General features: G+C 35.6%; 1 protein-coding gene across 1 annotated transcript; it reads right to left on the reverse strand.

Annotated features, from left to right (window-relative positions):
• Positions 1-11,075: 11,075 nt before the first annotated feature.
• Positions 11,076-16,415, reverse strand: LOC107813721 (lipid phosphate phosphatase 2-like). Its single transcript, XM_016639022.2, has 9 exons — positions 16,168-16,415; positions 15,459-15,563; positions 14,174-14,398; positions 13,972-14,059; positions 13,401-13,510; positions 12,693-12,783; positions 12,344-12,532; positions 12,198-12,257; positions 11,076-11,484 (listed from the first exon to the last, which is right to left on the reverse strand). Exons 2-9 carry the CDS (start codon positions 15,492-15,494, stop codon positions 11,315-11,317), a joined length of 969 nt encoding a protein of 322 aa, XP_016494508.2. The 5' UTR covers positions 15,495-15,563; positions 16,168-16,415; the 3' UTR covers positions 11,076-11,314.
• Positions 16,416-21,146: the final 4,731 nt, after the last annotated feature.

A 21,146-nucleotide genomic window follows, 5' to 3' on the forward strand; every position in this document is an offset into this window, starting at 1 on the left:
GGGTTTGAAACCCCGGATTGCACAACATACTGCTATGTTGAGATGAGACACGCGTTGTATGACGAGCGCGGGGTCATTTACTATTGGGGATTGTGACTTGGTCCATCCCAGTTGATATTTTTACCACGTAATTGATAAAGATTTATTGTTTTTCACTATGATTGGGTTTCCTCACGAATTGAAATATTATTTGAACTCAGTCCAATTGAATTATATTATTTTGTGAACTCAGCTACATTTATACTCAACTCGAGATTTAATGATATTTATAATGTTGTTGAGCTGAGCACTATTGTTTTACTGATGCCCAAGAGGCTTATGATTATTTTCTGGACTGATTGAGGCCGAGGGCCATACGTAAGGATATGTTGAGTGATGTGAGGAGGCTTTCAGGCCTCGTGTGTGATGTGTGAAGGCTTTCAGGCCTATTGATATTGTGCTTGGGCTGTAGGAGCCCCTCCGGAGTCTGTACACACCCCCAGTGAGCGCAGGGTACCCAGGTGAGTTGGGAGTGGGCCCGAGAGGCCGTTGCTTGTGTGTGGTGAGTTGGGAGTGAGCCCGAGGGGCTGATGTTGTGTGCTGGTGAGTTGGGAGTGAGCCCGAGGGGCTGATGTTGTGTGCTGGTGAGTTGGGAGTGAGCCCGAGAGGCTGATACTATACTGAGATTTACATATTGAGCCCGAGGGGCAAGCTTTTGATTATCCTTACTGTGGAAATTATTTGTCTTTACTGTTTTAAAAGAAGAATTATCTGATACTCATTGTTTTACTGTATAACTGATTTTACTGCTTGGGATAGCGCTATATTGTGCCGTTATGAGATTTCATGTTTTCAGTCGTTATTTATTTTTATTACTCACTGGGTCGGAGTACTCACATTACTCCCTGCACCATGTGTGCAGATACAGGCAGAGCTGAGTTCGCTCCTGAGCGCTGATTCTTTCCAGGCCAGGCGGTGACTAGGAGTAACGAGGTAGCTGTTGACGTCTGCAACCCCGTTTTCTCCCGTATCTTTGTTATTTATGATAATTCCACACTTTGTAAAATATTAGTAAACTCTGTAGTAGCTCATGACTTGTGACACCCCGATTTCGGGCTGAGTTGGGATGGTTTTCCTTGTTCTATCACGTTTATTTCGCATTTAAGATTATATTGCCCATGATTTAGACTTATTCCTGCTAAGTAATTATAAAGAGATGTACTGTTTTGTTGATTGGCTGGCCTTGTCCTCACGAGAGGCGCCATCACGACCGGGTTGGGATTTTGGGTCGTGACAATACTACACTCCTTAGATCCCACCTGTTGGGAACATACTATGGGTGTCTAACGGGCCAGGTCAGCCCGTTTTCGGACCAGCCCAGACCGGTTAAAACCAAAACCGGCCCGGACCCGTAGAAGGGGGCCGGGTAGGGCTGGGTTAAAGGGTAGGGGGTTTGGTCTGTTCACCTCGGGGCTACCGGTTAACCGGATCGGTCAAACCTGGTCAACAATTTTTACTGTACAGCCGGTTAACTGTCCCGGCCCGGCCCAGACCGGTACAACGGCTACTTAATTTTATTTTATTTTAATAATAGGGCCTTTGAATTTATTCTTTTTTCGTTAATTTACTTGTTGTTAATTGTAAACCTTTCAATTTGTAAGTTTGAATTTTGAAATAAATGTAGCACTTGCAATTTGTAAGTGCATTTTTTTCCCATTTTCATTGTATTCTTTATATTAATATAACTTACAATAGTTATACAAAAACAAAATACAAAAAAGAAAAAATTAAAAATTATGCTAACCCGGCCCGGCCCCTTGTACCTGTAACCCTTAGGGCTCATTTTTTACCCGGATGAACCCGAACCCATTAAAGACGGTAAGCTCCAACCCGTAATCGGCCCGGACCACAACCAGTACGATTAAGAATCTTTCCTACCCGGTCCGACCCGGCCCACCCATTAGACACCCTTAGAACATACTGGATTTGTTGTTGTGTATCTTATAATTCCAGAACTTTAGTTTATAATTTTCAGGGCCTTTTTCCTCGTAGTGTTTTTTTCTTGAGAATCTCTGAAATATAATCTTCTTTATAAATTCTTAACGTGAAATCACTAGATCCAACAGCATGTAGTGATTGTTTTGTGACCTCGTGCAGAAGAAAATCTTTAATCGTTTTAATTTTTGTTGTTACAATTTAATTGATAAGTGTATTATTTAAGTTTGCAAAAAATCATAGTTATCGTATAAAAATCTCATAAATATAAGGGGCAAGTGCACATATAGCCATTCTTAGGGATGTTATTTAGATATTAGCTAGTACTTATTGTCCTGAAATTTTAAACTAAAAATTTTAATTTCAGGACAATTCAGTACTCCCTCCGGTCCAAAATAAGTAATTTTTTGGTTGTTTTCATACATATTAAGAAATTTACCTTTTAACATTAATTAGCAATAAAATTGACCATATTAACTTTTACTATCTCTTCACACAAACACTCCTAACACATATTCCAACATTATTTACTCCAAGGGCAATGTAGGAAAAAAATAATTAATTCACTCTTGAAATCTGAAAAAATCACTTATTTTGGACCACAAGAAAAAAGCCAAAAAATTACTTATTTTGGACTAGAGGGAGTATATTTTTAACCTGGAAAATTAAACCGAAAAACTAAAATTTACGATGCACTGCAGCCCTTTTGAGTGGCTACCTGGTGTCATTCCGACTAAATACAATGGTGTACAAAGTTTTATAAAGAAATTTTACTTCCAGGCTTTTCATGTTGGACTCGTGCTCATCGATATGCAAATGCATAGATAACCATTTTCAGGAATGCTACTTAGAATTTAGTCAGTACATATTTTGTCCTGAAATTTTAATTAAAAATTTTAACTTTAGGATACTTTTATCCTTAAAAATTAAATTAAAATTCAAGACACGCCGACTAATTTCTAAATAGCAGCCCCTTTAGAGTGGCTATCTGGTATCATTTCTACGTAAAAATAGCACGGTATAGTCAGTTTTCGGACTGGTCATTCAAAAATAGACAGCGTTTACGAAGTCAATGAGAAAAAGTTCTTGATTTTGAGGTTTGATTCCTTGTTATTGAGGTTATTTTGGCGATTTGATCGCACGGATAAGTTCGTATGATGTTGTTGAGTTAGTACGTGTGCTTGGTTTGGAGTTCCGAGGGCTCGGGTGAGTTTCGAGTAGGTTCCGGGATGCCTTAGGCTTAGAAAGTCAGATGTTGCAGGTTCAGGAAGTTGCAGGTCTCTGAATCCTCTAGTGCGGTCCGCGAGAAATCGCGTGCGACCTCGGAGGGGCCAGCGCGGTCGCGGTCGCCTTTGTGCGGAGCACAGTGGAGACTGTGCGGCCGTAGTCGCCTTTGTGCGGTCCACACAGGGTGCTGAACTGCAGGTCTTCAGGGAGGCCTGTGCGGCCGCGGTCCATTTGATGTGGTCCGCACAGGGGGTCTGAGAGGGGTATAAATAAACTGGAATTTCAGTTATTTTTCACTTTTCAAAACTCCAAAAACATAAGAGGCGATTTTTCAAACAACCTTTCTTCTCCAAAACGTTGGTAATTGATATCTAACTCACTTTCTTCACTCCTTAACATCTTTTAACATGATTTCAACTTCAAATCAAAGATTTTCATGAGGGAAATTGGGTGTTTTGGGTAGAACTTAGGTTTTTCTAAAATTGGGGATTTGTACCTCAATTTGAGGTCCGATTTCAAAACAAATTATATATTTGGATTCGTGGGGGAATGGGTAATCGGGTTTTGGTTTGAACCTTGGGTTTTGACCATGTGGGCCCCAGGGCGATTTTGACTTTTTGGGTAAAACTTTGGAAAACTCATTTTAATGCATTGGGGTTGATTCATTTAGCGTTTTTTTGATGTAATTAAGTAATTTGTGACTAGATATGAGAGAATTGGCGGTGGAATCAAGGGGTAAAGCTATAATTGAAGCTTGAGTTGTGTTCGAGGCATCGAGGTAAGTGTTTGGTCTAACCCTAACTTGAGGGATTAGGAGTTGTGTCATATTTGCTATTTGTTTCTTGTCGAGTACGACATATAGGCATGGTGATGAGTATCTATACGTTGGTGTCAAGCATGACCGTGAGTCTTATCTTGTGATTTTCATGATCTCGTTGTATTATTCATGCCATGGTGACAATTTCTATTTGTTGTGTAAAGTTGTGGAAAGAGTTGTGACCTATGAACATTGAGGAGTGTGGGCTCCAATTGTATAACAAATTGTGAAAGTATAAGTGATAATCGAAACTCTAGAGCATTGGCTCGAGTTGTGAAGTGAATTGTAAAGTAAAAGTGAGAAAGAGAAGAGACCATTATGTTACCCCTTGTCGGGCTATTATTGAGTTGATGTTCCCTTGCATTGTGTTCTTAATTGATATTACGGATGTTTAGGATGATTATTCTTCGTGTTAGGTATTGTAACAAATTTGGTTATAGCTGGGTAGTTAGGTGTTGTAACAAGTTTAGTTATAGCTGAGGTAGTTCGATGTTGAAACTAGTTGAGTTATAGTTTAGTTATGGTTGTTTCTCCCTTGCCGGGACGTATATACTTGTACTGTTGAGTTCCCTTCCCGGGATAGTGTAGTCTATTGTTGATCCCTTGTCGGGACGGTTAATTATAATTTTTGTTGATTGTATATTTGGAATGGGCTGCACGCCGCAACAATTATATATGTGGATCGGGTTGCACGCCGCAACAGATATTATATTGGATCGGGTTGCACGCCGCAATAGTTATATATGTGGATCGGGTTGCACGCCGCAACATATATTATATTGGATCGGGTTGCAGCCGTAACAGTTATATATGTGGATCGGGTTGCACGCCGCAACAGATATAATATAGGATCACAGTATTGTTATCATATTGATTGTAGATATCGAGTGTTCTTCCATACTTTATTAAGTTTCTGATAGAATTGATATGTTTCCCCGGAGCATGTTTTCCCCTCCCTTTAAAACTGTTGTTACCTGTTTATATTTCTGTTGTATATTATATAACTGCACATGTTTATCTGGAGTCTGGTCCTAGCCTCGTCACTACCTCGCCGGGGTTAGGCCAGACACTTACCAGCACATGGGGCCGGTTGTGCTGATACTACATTCTGCACTCTGTGCTGATACCGGAGCGACACTTGATCATCAGCAGTATCTCGGGAGCCAGCCTTCAGTCTACCGATACACCGAGGTAGCCTTACAGGCATCCGTAGGCCCGACGTCTCCTCTATCTTATTATATATTCTGTTATCTCAAGTATTCGAGACAAACAATGTTATATTTCTTTCAAACGGTTGTATTTAGTACTTTTAGTAGTCCGTGGATGTTGTGACACCAGGTTCTGGGTAGAGGCATGTATTGACTTTCGAAACATTCTGGTTTTATATTTATTTAAGCCTTCCGCTTAATCTCATATTCAGCTGTTATTTAGTTGTTATTTCCTTGTTAATATAAGATGTAAAAAGGATTAAAACAGAAGAGTTAAAGATTTCTAAGTTCATGGCTTGCCTAGCTTCTACGAGTAGGCGCCATCACGACTCCCAAGGGTAGGAAAATTTGGGTCGTGATAAATTAGGGGAGAAAGGCGGGGACAGGAAGTTGTTTCGGCTAGCTAAAGTGAGGGAGAGGAAGGCCCGGAATCGGGACCAAGTAAGGTGCATCAAAGACGAGGATGGTAGAGTTTTGATGGAAGAGTCCCAGATTAAGCAGAGATGGCAGACGTACTTCTATGGTCTTCTAAACGAGGAGGGGGATCGGGATATAGCGCTAGGGGACTTGGGGAATTCGGAGAGTCTCTGAGATTTTAGGTATTGCAAGAGCATTAAGGTGGAGGAGGTCGTGGGGGCTTTGCATAAGATGAGTAGGGGTAGAGCGACCGGGCCAGATGAAATTCCGGTTGAGTTTTGGAAGTGTGTAGGTAGAGCAGGATTGGAGTGGCTGACTAGGTTATTCAATGTAATTTTTAGGACGAAGAGGATGCCAAAGGAATGAACGTCGAGTACAGTGGTACCGCTGTACAAGAACAAAGGTGATATCTAGTGTTGTAACAATTATAGGGGTATAAAGTTACTTAGCCATACCATGAAAGTCTAGGAGAGGGTGGTGGAGGTGAGGGTAAGGAAGACGACGTCTACATCCGTCAATCAGTTTGGGTTCATGCCGGGTCACTCCACTACGGAAGCTATCCACCTTATTAAGAGGTTGGTGGAATAGTACATGAATAAGAAGAAGGATTTGCACATGGTGTTTATTGACTTAGGGAAAACGTATGACAATGTTCCTAGAGAGGTGCTCTAGAGATGTCTTGAGGCAAAGGGTGTGCCCGTAGCCTACATAAGAGCGATCAAGGACATGTATGATGGAGATAAGACTAAGGTTAGGATTGTGGGAGGCGACTCAGAGCATTTCCCGGTTGTTATGGGATTACACCAGGCTCTACGCTTAGCCTATTCTTATTTGAGTTGGTGATGGATGCATTGACACACCATATTCAAGGGGCTGTGCCATGGTGTATGTTATTTGCTGATGACATAGTTTTAATTGATGAGACGAGGATCGGTGTTAATGAGAGACTTGAGGTTTGGAGACAGACCCTCGAGTCTAAGGGTTTCAAATTGAGCAGTTGTAAGATAGAGTACTTGGAGTGCAAGTTTAGCGTTGAGTCGAGGGAAGTAGGCAGGGACGTGAGGCTTGGATCACAGGTCATCCCCAAGAGAGATAGCTTCAAGTACCTTGGGTCGATGATTTAGAGGGACTGAGAGATCGACGAGGACGTCACTCACCGTATAGGGGCAAGCTGGATGAAATGGAGGCTTGCATCTGGAGTCTTGTCTGACAAGAAAGTGCCACCGATACTCAAAGGTAAGTTTTATAGAGTTGTGGTTAGAGCGGCCATGTAATATGGGGCAGAGTGTTGGCCGGTTAAGAACTCCCATATCCAAAGGATGCAAGTAGCAGAGATGAGGATGTTGAGGTGGATGTGCAGGCACACTAGGATAGACAAGATTAGGAAAGAAGATATTCGAAAGAAGGTGGGTATGGCCCCTATGGATGACAAAATGCGGGACCTGTGATTGATTCCTCTTTGCCTAGTGTAGTTTACATCTCATGTGTGGTTTGCGAGGTTTCCCTGAATTTTTCTAAAAAAATAACACACATTTTAATCTTATTTTTTGACTAACCACACTCAATTAATATGATTTGGATTAAACATACGATGCAGATAAATACATTTTTACCCTCTTCGTTAGTCGGGTGCACATGTTGTGTGTGTGACTAACTCCTATGATGCCTTGAGTTTAGGGATTAATTAATATTCTTTTATAATCTTTTTAAGCTATAGTTGATCTGTTTTAGTTTGCAAAACAATCACAATTAGTATACTACTTACATTTAAGGCAATACAATTAATGTACTAGCTAGGTTAAATTTCCTCTTTTTTTCTCTTTTGGCTTAGCAGCCACAAGAACATGAAATGGATTCTACAAAAATTGAGTGAGTTTGCAATTACTACTCCAAAAAAATCAACATAAGATACTAACATGGCTCCCTACAAATTCACTCATTCGATTCAAGTGTGTTTGTACAATGCTCGTTCCCAAGCATATCAATTGCTTATCGTTACTCCTAAATATCCCAAAAAAGTAGACACGACCAAACACGGCCTTATGGTTTACATATGCATACCCCTCAAGTTTACTTATACAATGTCACCACAAGGTAGACGAAATTTTTCATAAAGAGGTTTATTGCAGGAGAATCCCAAATTGTTTCTAGTTTTATTTGAAGAGAACATTTGTTATTAGGTATATATGTCTACTAAATTTATGGATCGTGCATTGTTCCTAACTTCCTATACTACATTAGATTTGAACATTTGAATTTACTAGCAAAGCAAGTTTAAAAAAAGGACAGCGCGGTGCACGAAGTATTCATAGAGATTCCGGAAAAAAGGTCCCACTGCAAGGAATGTGGTATAGACAACCTAGCTTAATGCAAGCAGTAATAGCTGCTTACTAGCATTGCAAGTTACGTGGTATAAAACAACACCAACATACCCAGTGTAGTCCCACAAGTTAGGTTTGGGGAGGATAGAGTGTATGAATACCTTACTCCTACCCAGAGGCGGCTCAATAGTATTGGAGGCCTAAAGCTAAGTCATAATAAGAGGCCTGAAACTTGTTTAATAATTTTAGATATTTTTGTTGAAGTTTATTGGGGTATTATCACTTTTAGTCCCCGCCAGAAACTATTTATATTTGGTAGCTGAAAAAGTGTATAAAACTTGTATAATTTTTGTATATAATATACAAAATGTATATATGTAGAAAAAATACATAAATTTTATATATTTTTATAGCAGCTATACAATGTCATTTTTCCAAGTTTATTATTTTTATTTTTTGAGATGCAAATTCATCTTGATGATGTAACCAACTCCTTTAGTTTTTGTTGAAATATTACTAACCTTTGATAAGATTTTATTAAGTTTAGTTTTGAATTTTTTCTTTTCACATGACCATCAACATAACTCAGTATATAGCATTGTCTCCCAAAGTAACAATCACATGGAAATTTGTATTTACAAAGATGATAAATAAATTAACTATAGCTTTTACGATCTAATTAGCTTCCAGCATGCTACATGGATCTTGAAAGAAAATATCCTATAAAGTTAGAGTTGTAAATAAAATATATTCTAGTTGGAGTAAGAAGAACTACAAAGTAACTGCAGATTTAATTACCTTGCACTTTCATTTGAGTTTTTTCTCAACCAACTCCAAAAAAGGACAACACAAAATATAAAACTATGTTATTAACAATTGGTGACAAGATAGCAAAAGTTGGTTGAAAAAATTTCTTGTCACTATTTAATATAAATACAATAAATATTTAAATTACATATAAAAAGAGTAGTTTTTGGGGCCTCTAATCCGCTTTAGTGGCCTGGGGGTTAAGCCACCTCTGCTCCTACCTTTAAGAAGACAGAGAGGCTGTATCCAGTAGACCCTCGGCTCAGGAAGGGAAAAGAGGAGGGGCAATAACAAGCAACCCGATCTGACAACCGGAGCGAAAATACAAAACCAGCACTAGGTAATTCTATCAGTAAACCAAAACAAAAAGATAACAACAAGTAGTAATAGAAGTCTAGGGATACGAAGATACACAAAAGATACTAATGGGTCGTTTGGTTGGAAAGATGTTATCTCAGGATTAGTTTCCCGGAATTAGTTAGTTAATTATGGAATTTTTACATTTCTATTCCATATAGGAAACTATATTACCCTCAATGTTTAAGGTTTGATTTAATTACATTTAGTATACCTAATTACCAACTCTATACCATAATGTGTTTTAACTGTACAATTAATGTACCGTATATCACTCCTTAATTAATGCTACCATATATTCCTCCAAATCCCCACCCCAACGTCCACGTTAATGAATTTGAATATGAATATCATCAAATCATCCACTTCTTCAAATAACAAGAGCACAAAACCAAGAAAAAATGGCAGCAATATAAGTAGTACTCAAAATGCAGAGCAACAACAGAACAATTGCAGATACTTAGGCGTAAGGAGAAGGCCATGGGGTAGATATGCTGCGGAGATAAGAGATCCGAATACGAAAGAATTCAAAGTTGGGTTTTCAAAAATTATTATTTGTTTTGACTGGGTGTTGTTATAAATAATTGAGAATATATTTTGGAGTTTATATCTCAATTTTGAGGGGTTTTGGTGAAGATTTAGACTTGGTTTTGGCTGAATTTCATATTGAAACTCGAAGAAGAAGAAGAAGAAGAAGAAGAAGAAGAAGAAGAAGAAGAAGAAGAAGAAGAAGAAGAAGAAGAAGAAGAAGACATATTGTAGAAATTGTAGATAAATTATAGATTGTTTTTTGCAGAAGATTTGTAGAAGTTTTAGTCGTTTTTGATTTGTGAAAACAGAAAACAAAGCATCTACAATCAGAATACAAATAATCTACAATTCATCTACGAAATATCTACAAACTGGGTATATTGAATTTTAATATCCCAATTCCCATTCGATTGTAGTTTAATTGGGATTTTCGACATAATTGCGTTTTTTGCAGAAGATTTGTAGAAGTTTTAGTCGTTTTTGATTTGTGAAAATAGAAAACAAAGCATCTACAATTTGAATACAAATAATCTACAATTTATCTAAAAGATATCTACAAATTGGGTACATTAAATTTTTATATTCCAATTCTCATTCAATTGTAGCATAATTGTGATTTTTGACATAATTGCGTTTTTTCAGAAGATTTGTAGAAGTTTTAGCCGTTTTTTATTTGTGAAAACAGAAAATAAAGCATCTACAATCAGAATACAAATAATCTACAATTTATCTACAATTTCTGCAATATGTCGTCTTCTTCTTCTTTGAGTTTCAATCTGAAATTCAGTCAAAACCAAGTCTAATCTTCACCAAAATCCCTCGAAATTGAGATATAAACTTCAAACCATATTCATGATTATTTTCAACAACACCTAATCCAAACAAATAATGATTTTTGAAAACCCAAATTTGAATTCAAAGCTTTCAAGCTTTTTAATGACTGTCAATGGTGGAAAATATCTGGAAGAATATTTACTTCCATATTTGTAGCGCGCCTAAATAGGAATATCTAGAAGAATATTTAGTTCCAGATTTGTAGCGCGCCTAATTAGGAAGGAATCAACTCCTAATAATTGATATTTAATGAATGGTATATATTTTGTAGAATAACTGTAAACATGGCGGGTAAATATAAAACTATGCACATTTTTGGTAATAAGATTTCATATATGGTATAGGAAGGAAAAAGTCTCATTAGTTATTCCTCCTTTCCATGGGGATAAAAAAACACTACAATCCCGGGACAATTAATCATGGCATTAATTATACCGCAATTTTCTCCCAACCAAACATGGGATAAACTCTTCTTAAATTTAGTCCCGGAATTAATTATTCCTTGTCCTCGTACTAAACGAGCCCTAAGTGGTGTATCAAAGCTATTGTTACAAACAAGGCTAACACTCGACTACTGTTACATGGTATAAAAAAGCAAGAAACTTATATCAAAACATAGCAGCTAGCATGTAATTGTATCAGAAAACTCAGAACATCACACTCTAATAACAGTATAACACAAGGAACAAAGGAATATAGGTCCCAAAAGCTAAAATATGTAGGAACATACAACTAAAAATGCAGCCTAACTATTCACAGGAAAATAATAAGCTGAGCTAGTTGAACAAAGATAAAGCATAGGAGTACAGTGTCCATATGTCTCACATTCTGCCGTACTCCACATCCTCAAAAGGGTTGGAATTTGTACCGGATCGCTGATTCAGTTGTACCTCCGGGCGCTCTACCTCTAATCCTCCGTTAGTAGGGTGGACATGTTGCGTGCTACTGCGGAACTCCTCCAATGCCCGGAAATATGCATATGGTCCCCATCCTGAGGACAGAGATAACAAAAGAACAAGTAAATTTAACAATATCCAACCGGGTAGTACACGTTATGAGCTTCTGAGATTAACTTATACAAAGAGTCTGAATAACATAAATGACTAGAGATAAAGAATGAGACTCCAAGCCGTGGTTCATACGGCTGTGGGAGCTAGATGTTGGCAGGGGGTCAATTGAATCCCCTTCACGGGAAAATTATACTGTATAAATTGTGCAAAACCGACTTTTTGATTATATATAAACCCTTGAATCCCCTGGACACAAGGCAATATTCTAGTATAGTGGTAAAGGCGGCTCAAAGTTGTTTTAGGTCATACGTTTCAAATCCTAGGTATACTCTTTTGAATCCTCTTGTTTGTATTTCCGGCTCCGCCACATATGACTTTCAGATTATGCTAAATTCTTTGATATTTTTTGCCATGTCCTCAAAATTGTCCAGATCCAAATAAATTCACCATAATCTTCTTGCTATTAGGTTCTATCCCTTTCATTGATCATTCGCGACAATAAAGAAAATCCCTAATAAATTAACAGAGAAACACTGTTGTATTTCTGGACTTCTACTGATGCAATATGTAGTGTAATACTAATAACTACAACAACTATGCCTCAATCCCCAACAAGTTGAGGTGGGTCCATTGAATTAGGAAAACTTAAAACACAAATATAATAAAAGCAAGAGGAGATTAGTGGCAACCATACCTTCTGTATGGTATGGAGCTGGGAAGAACTGCAGGTAACAGAGTGTCGCGACAACAAGGCCTGAAATGTGAAAAACATGGAATATTAATCGAAAAACTGAAAATGCAATCTTCATTGACTGCACAATGCAGAACTTCAACACAAACCTATCAATCCTCCGGCAAACACGTCTTGCCAATGATGCCAGTAGTCATCCACGCGTGAAACCCCGACAAGACATGCCATTAGGAGAGGAAGAATAACTATACATAGTTTTGCTACATGTCCTCGACGATCAAATGCTTTAATCTTCCCTGCCAAATACAATGATAGAAACCCAAGACCAGCAAATGACCCTGCAAGAAGAACCATAATTTTGTCGAATCAAACTTTACGAAATGCAGAAATCCTTTTTAAGTGTATAAGCAATCTTTATCAAAGGTTTCAACTAAAAAAACTCAGGAAATCCTGTTTTGATTTGGATATAGTGGAATCGGAGAAAGTTGAGCTACATACATGAGGTATGCCCGCTTGGAAAGCTCTTATGTCCTTCCTTTATATCACTTTCTTTACCATGACATATCACGTCTCCCCACTGATCATAAACCTGAAAAAAGAACCGGAAAATGAATCAAATGAACCAGTAAACAATAACAACAACAACAACAACAACAACAACAACAACAAAAAATCCAGTGTAATTCTACATAGTGGGGTCTGGGGAGGGTAGTGTATATGCAAACCTTACCCCTATCTCATTGAGATAGAGAGGTTGTTTCCAATAGATCCTCGGCTCAGTGAACCATAAGCACAATAGTAATGAAAAGAAGACAGCTAGACACAACAATGAGGAGCCATAGAAAAGAATCATTGAAAACAACAAGATAGTAAGATGACCAAAATGAAAGCAACAACAGGCAATAATATAAACGTAAGACTAAAAACAATACGAAAAATGAAACAGTAAGTAAAGTTACAACAATCAAGAATATCAGATAGACATACATAGGCTTTTATTGAGTCCAATAGAAATGCACTAAGTTGCTACCCTTAGCTATTGCAGTTTGATCAATAATTACTAGAAGAACGATAAAGCACATAAAGAACTGTCAAGTTTTGCAGCCTAGAGTACTTTTGCGCAGCTAAAATATGGAAGCTTTCTTTCACTAAAGCATTTACTAGGAAAGAGTAGCATTATCAGAAAATCAAGAACTGGATACATACATCTTTACCATCAGGAAAACAACGCCAGAAAAAGTCTGGTCGAGGACGGCCTACTGCATTCTTGATGGCATCCGTGAGTACAGCCGTAATTAGTATGGCAAATAAGAGGCCTGCAATTTTTGGTTTAAGTTCAAGGCAATTAGTAAAGTTACTCAGCATACAACGGGTGGACATTCCTTTTACTACAACAAAGAAAATCAAAGTCGCAGAGACAAAAATGCTTCTACTGAATATTCTACCCCGTCCTCCATATTGCCCGAATATTCACCCACAAAAAAAATGGAGAACCAAGAAGGCAGCCCGGTAAACTAAGCTCTCGCTATGCGCGGGGTCCGGGGAAGGACCGGACCACAATGGTCTATTGTACACAGCCTCACCCTACATTTCTGCAAGAGGCTGTTTCCATAGCTCGAACCCGTGACCTCCCGGTCACATGGCAGCAACTTTACCAGTTACGCCAAGTCTCCCTTTCAAGGGGGATTAAATTACCTAATCAACTAAACCAAGATCCAAATGAGTTACTATATTTTAGTAGTAATGAAAGGGGAAAATGGATCTAAAATGAAATTACCTAGAATGCTGTGGTGCAGATCGTAGACGTCCCTCCTCCTCAGATAGATGAGAACAAAGATGATAATAGGCAATATAATTGCATATAGCTGTTCATCAAAGAAATCTGTTAGAAACAGTTAAAACTCTGAGATTTAAATGAACTTCCTCTACATTAAACTAATACTCGACTCGATATGTTAAAATACTATATGTACACTTACAGGAACAGACCACACTGGGACTGTATTATCTTTCATGGGATACTTCAGATCTGTCATCATATCCTTTCCAACAAAACGATGAAATGGACCGATGATATAAAGGACTATCTCTATGACTACGAGCAGCAACAATATAATCCAGTCATGCATGTGAATTCTTGCAACTGATGCTCCATGAGACTTAATAGTATGTCCGCATCCGAGCTCAATCTCATTTCTATTGCCCTGTTTCATTTTGATAAAGAAACATTAGTATGTGTGTTGTTGTAAAACCTAACTAGTACATAAACTTGATAGTTTCCTTGATAAAACTTTCAAATTTGAAGTTAGCAAAACCAGAATGAATAACCAGTTCATTTTGAACCACACAACATAATCAACAGAAAGGGACAACAACTACTACGCCTCAAACACAAGCAATTTGGGGCCGGCTATGAATTCTCAATATCCATATCGCTTTTTAGTCCAATCTTAGTCCAGTATTATATAGGAGAATAATTAAGAATAAGGATAAAAAAGGATTTAGAAGTTTCTATATTTTCAACTGGAAAATCAACAAAAATGGGAATGACTAACAAAATTTGTTAATCCATTATGATATTTAAACGTTTTCAGGAGAAAAAAAGACTGCTATTGACGACAACGTGTTGAGATTTCAAGAAACTAATCCCGCAGAAAAGTTGGTCAGAGATAAACCTACATAACACCATCTACGCTCCAACTCTACAAATCTTCCAATATTGCTACAACAACTATAACGCCGCAATTCCAAACTAGTTGGGGTCAGCTGTAGATCTGCCGATATTACTATGAGTTCAAAAATCCACTTTCTAGTTATGTTACTGGAGTACTAAATTGCACCGGTTGAAAATAAGACTTCAATTATTTGTTTTCGTGGAAGCAGCTACTAATGCTTGCATTAGGGTAGGTTGTCTTCGTTATACCCTTAGGGGTGCGGCCTTTCTGCGAACCTAGCGTGAATGCAGGATGCTTTGTGCACCCGGCTGCAATACTTGTTAATCTGTAATTCAGTTCAATCCCCACTATTCTACTCATCCCATAAAAAATTGGATTTTTCATCTCAAAATCCACAGAGTTCTGCTAAACAAGACAGTCAATAACAATTTTACAATAAACCATATGAATAAAGGACAATTGCAAGAGATAAAAACAGAAAGAGAAATTCAATAGCAGAATCAGAAATAAAAAACTAAAAATAAATACCAAAAGAAAAATATATCATGTAAAATGGAAAAAAAAAACAAAGGAAAAAAGGCCAACAAACCTGAAACACAGTCTTAATCTTATCTTTCCAACCCATTTGGACACTGCTGATACTTCAACTTCAAATTCCAAAGAGCAAACTCAAACTCACAAATAATGTTGGAACCTAAAATCCAAAAAAACACCAAATTTTAAAAAAAGGAGACAATATTTATCAGAAAAAATTCCTTCTAGATATGCTACCAAGAGCCAAAGACTAAGTCTTCATCATAATAAGAACAATGTTGACTTTTAAAAACAAATTAATGGAGTTAAATCAAACATTAAACATTGAAAGGTACCCTTTTAGCAGATATTAATAAAGCTTCAATTTTTAAGTAATGGCAGAAGAAAATGGAGAAAAAATATGAAAAATACAGTAAAAAGACAAAAGACTTTAAAAAGAGCAGAATTGAAAACTCACAAAGAATATTGGGACCTAAAAATAAAATACCCAACAAAATGATAAATTTATCAGCAAAAAATTCTTCTAGATATGATAAGAACTAAATAAAAGACTTTGACTATCAATAGCAATAGCAAAAAAAGAATGGAGAAAAAAAATAGAAATAAAAGACTTTAAAAGAGAAGAAACCAACCAAAATGAAGAATTTATCAGCAAAAATTCTTCTATATATGATACCAAAACTGACTAATTGTATTAACATAAGAACAACTTTGACTTTTTAAGATAAAATTAAAATTTAAGTAAAATTAAAAGGTACTCCTACCTTTTTAGCTGATATTTTCTGGTAAGCAAAGCAAAAGAATGTTTCAAATGGGACCCCACAAGTTTATGGCTTAAAGCTTCAATTTTTCAACAATGGCAGAACATGAGGAAACAAAGAAAAAAATGGAGAAATAAAAATAAAATGTAAATACAGTATGGAATGAAATATGTATAATGGATTATTTATATGTGACAGTTAAGAATTTAAAATTTTCAACAACTATGTGGAAATGGTGCCGAGGTCCATGGAAAGTGCATATTTTTGAAAATAAATTTTTAAAAAAAATATGGATAGAAGTTTACAAGATTGAACTGATCATAACCGTTGATTTTGTCAAAATTATTGAGCGTGTGGTCATATTTTGACGGCTTGGTTGGGTTAGTTGGGCTACATAACTGTCGAGGACGTGTGGGACCCACATAAGAGGAGAGATTGGTCCAGCTCATTTCCAAGCAAATTCTAAATTTTGTTTTATTTACTAATAGAGATTTTGTTACTCTAAAAAGAATTTACATAATCACGACCACCAAAGAATGTGGTGCAGTGGATGGAATTGCACTTTCCTTAACCATAGGTCTCGTTCGAGCCCTGGATATGAAAAAATTCATGATAGGGATCGCTTCCCCCGAATTGGGCCATGCGCGTGCGAATCCGGATATAGTCGGGTTCCAATGAGGATACCGGACACCGGGTAGGAAACCAAAAAAAATTCACATTGTCACAAAATATTAATTAAATTTTAAACTTATAACCGATGTAAGTATATACATGTATACAATATATCAGAATATTCTTAGAATTTTATGATCTTCAAGATGTCATGTAATTCTCTATGAGAGTATAAGATTAAGAATAAAATAAGACTGTAAAAATTAAAGAGTTTTTTTTTTTTTGGGTCATAAATTAAAGAGTATTTAAATGTAAAAATTTATCAATTTCTTTTTAAATCGGATGCAAAAAGAAAAGTCTGTTACTTTAAGGCTTTAAGCTAACAGAGAGTGGGAAAACATTATGGTTAACTTATATTAATGTTACTTTAAGAAATTCCAAAATAAATTTCAAACCAAATACGTTCTAGAACTATTGCTTTGTCAACCAAAAAACTATGGTTTTTTCTGTTTCTTTGACTACCCTAGAAAAAATGGTTGGGTAGAGAATTCTGAAACTCCGGTTCATCGTAGTAGGGGTGGGCATATATTGGGTATAACCGATAACCCGAACCGATAAAATGTTATTGGGTTATTGATATCGGGTTATTAGATAAATAATTCGACAACGATTTAATGTTATTTGACTATTGGGATGTCGGTTCGGGTCTCGGTTTGCCCAATTTATTAACGGTTTAACCGATAGCCCAACAAGCTTTAACAAAATTATAATTTTACCTACTAAGTATATAAAGCCACCTTATGGCTTCATTCTCTCGGCAATTACTCTTCATCTTCGACCTTAATCCATAGAGTAAGTTTTAAACTTTTCTGAATTTCTCATATTAATTCTTCATTTAAGATTTTTAGTTTTTGTATTTGTTTCTTTTGTTGCACTGATTCTTTAGTATTTACAATATTAGGATTTTATTATTTTTCTGTGAATTATGCCCGCCTGTAGTGAGATACTAGTTAGTAAGATAGATTGTTGAATGTATTATTTCTTACTCTTATAATCTTACTAACTTATTACTTTGAAAATTGAGATCATTCATTGAGATTTTCAAATGCAAAGAAAGTTTTTTTTCTTCAATATGAAATATAATCCCTTTTTTTTAAGAGCAAAAATTCAGTTCCTTTCTCTTAACAGTATGATACGATTTCTATAAAAAAAAATAAAATTTTTGGATATTTTTTATTCTTATTGGGTAAACCGATAACTGAACCGATAAGGATCGATAACCGATAACTGAACCGATAAGGATCGATAACCGATTAACCGATATCTTATCGGCTCGGTTATCGGTTTAGCATATTTATAAACCGATAAATGATATGCCGAACCGATAACATTCACACCCAAACCGAACCGACCGATGTCCACCCCTAGTTCGTCGCTCGAGGTCATCACGTATTTGATACACCGTAAAATAGTGGTTGCGTTTGAACATAAGAATTGTAAAATTTGGAAACAAAGCGAGTGAAAATGATATTTGAAAATTAGAGTTGTGTTTGGACATGAATATAATTGGAAGAATTACACAATAGAGCATTCCATAAGGTGACCTTACAGTATTTTAGCTCAGTTACAAGTTTGTAAATGTGTAGCCAAATATCAATAAACTCATATCCGAATTTTTTTTCTTTTCTTTTGATTCTCCAGATCTTCCGGCGTGAAAGATCCTTGAGTTTTCATTCTTCTTTTTCCTCAGATTTATACATACCTATCCCATCTACAAAAATGCAAAAACAGACGCGAGAAACCTAAAGTCTCTTCTTCTTCAATGCTAATCTTGTTAAATTTTAAATATGATTTTGTGAGAATTTTGGAGTGGGTATTGTTTGAACTTATTAGAAATAGTCTAAGTAGGTTGTATACTAAGTTTGAAGTCATTTGATGGAGTTTTGAACTAGTTTTGAACAAGAATTACAAGTGAAATCGTATAAAAAGTTCGTCAGAGATGTTTCTACACTTTTATACGACATTATACACTTTTAAACAAAGAGGTACATTATGTATATAGTTGTATAAAAGTGTATAAAGATGTAGAAGCACTGTAAAAAATGTTGGTGATACCTATGTATATACATGTAGAAGAAGAAGAATATATGAGAAATTTACCAAATATATATAAATAATGTATTATTGTGTATGAGAGTTGTTTATACACTATTATATACTATTTATACAACTTTATACATTATTATACAGATGAATCCTATCAATAGAGCTTCACATGTTCTTCTTCTTTCTTGGGGATCTTCTGACATTTAACTCAAATCTAGCTTAAATCTACTCCAAATCACTTCAAATCTAAGTTTTGAACTCCTCTTGATAATTCCAATCAATTGGGACAACACCCAATCCAAACAACTAACAAATTAAAAAACGCAATTTCTGAAATCGAAGTTTTAAAACACCTTTAATGATGACTTCTATTTTCAAAGTGTTTAATCAACCACTGGAATTAGAATTACCCGTGGAATGAGGATAAGACTGAGACCATGCCAATACCTTCTTTCTAGTTTGGTGATCCAACAACCTACCAAATAAAACTCTTTAGTGCAAACACAGTTCTTTCCACTCTATTGAAGAAAGTGATCTTTACATGACTCCAAAAAACTATTTTTTTTTTGTGTATTATTTTTTCTTCTTCATCCAAATAGTGATTATCGACTTTGAATCTGGAGGGTCATTGATGGAGAATAATAATGATGGAGAAAGTTTGGGATGCAAAGTTAGGACACGAAGAGAAGAAGAACAAAGAAAAGAAAAAACAAATTAAAAGGAGCGGGCTAATAGGTGAAAAGTAATTATTACATTATATACAACATGGCCCATACTGGGTAAGAGCTTTAAACGTGGGCTATTTTTTAATGGTCTATTGAGCCAAGTGATAAGGAATGTAATTCTACCAATATAATTTGGGGTTATTTCTGAATTTTTGTAAGTTAATTGAATAAAAAATTTGAAAAACTGCTTTTTAGAGTTTTTCAAATTTATAAAAAATTCTAAATTTCATATTTAAGTAAAAATTAAAAAAAATCAAAAAAAAAGTGGAAATAGAAAATCATGGCCAAACAAAAAGTGTGTCCAAATCTAGTTGTCTTAAGTTACTGAAAACAATATATTACGTATAAAGACTTGTAGTTTGAAAATATTTTATTGTTGCATCATTCTATCAAAAACATCATGACCGGAAATGTTAGCAACTATCAATATTGAATATGGTGGAATGAATGAGATTATTTTATTCTTATAGTCTGTTAGGCCAAATTTTTAAAATTAGCTTATTTTAAAAAGGTATTTTTAATTTAAAAGTATTTTTGGAGAGAAGTAGTTTGTATTTGATTAATTAATTTGAAAAGTACTTCTGAGCCGCAATTAGTATTTGACGAAGCTTTTAAAAAACTGTTTCTAAGTGTATTTTTCTCAAAAGTGCTTTTCAGAAAAGTATTTTTGGGGTAAACTATTTTTTTGCTTCACTAAAACTGCTTCTGTTTCTACTTAAAAACATTTTCTTCTTCTTCTAAAAGCTTGGTCAAACACTTCAACTTTGAAAAAAATTATATATATATTTTTTTTAAAATAGAACTTTTGTCCTTGGAGAAGCTCGGCCAAACAGGTTATTATCTAAGAATAAATACACTTTCTCATTTAATAAACCTTACGCGATGTGAATTCGAAGATGGTTTTTTTTTAAAAAAAAAATTAATTATAGTATCAAAAGCAAGAGAGTGTGGGGTCTACTCTGTTAAGCAATTGGAGTTGGTGACCATAACACATTCCATAATTTTGGCAAAATGTTGTTAGGTTGTTAATTAATACTTCAATTAATAGCTTATAACTAAACTTCATATAGGTCGCCAGCAAATTAAAATCATGTATTGGGCTTAAAATACTCATTAAAGAATGAAAATTTTGGAGTAGTTCATCTGCTTTTTTCAAGAAAATAATGATTTTGCCATGTTTTACAAATGAATTTTTTAATATAAACAATCAGCCTAAAAACGCCACTAAATTTTTAAACCACATAGTTTTCTCCTCATGTCTTAAGGTAGATCCAAAATCCAATATAAAATATAGACACGTTTGGATAGTTGTCCAATGTTCTATCAACGGATCTTTCTATAATAATCGTTCTCTATAATAGCATCTTACGATAATGGTCAAGTTTTTTTTTGGAACCAATTTTGCATGTTATATTGTAATATATAATAGTACTTTATTATAACAGCCAAAAATATTGGAATTGATAAGGCTGCTATAGAGAGGTTTGACTGTATATGAGAAATAAAAGGAAAATAAGCTACAATTATTTATCAAAAATT

The sequence above is a fragment of the Nicotiana tabacum genome, chromosome 20 (assembly GCF_000715075.1).
Source record: "Nicotiana tabacum cultivar K326 chromosome 20, ASM71507v2, whole genome shotgun sequence".
NCBI lineage: Eukaryota > Viridiplantae > Streptophyta > Magnoliopsida > Solanales > Solanaceae > Nicotiana > Nicotiana tabacum.

Bases quoted from the DNA above. Each gene is read 5' to 3' on its own strand.
- LOC107813721 (XM_016639022.2), bottom strand. From the start codon at position 15,494: ATGGGTTGGAAAGATAAGATTAAGACTGTGTTTCAG. The intron at 14,060-14,173 runs GTAAGTGTACAT...TTTGATGAACAG, and splicing joins TCCCAGTGTGGTCTGTTCCT to CTATATGCAATTATATTGCC. The intron at 12,533-12,692 runs GTATGTAGCTCA...TTCTTCTTGCAG, and splicing joins TCCAAGCGGGCATACCTCAT to GGTCATTTGCTGGTCTTGGG.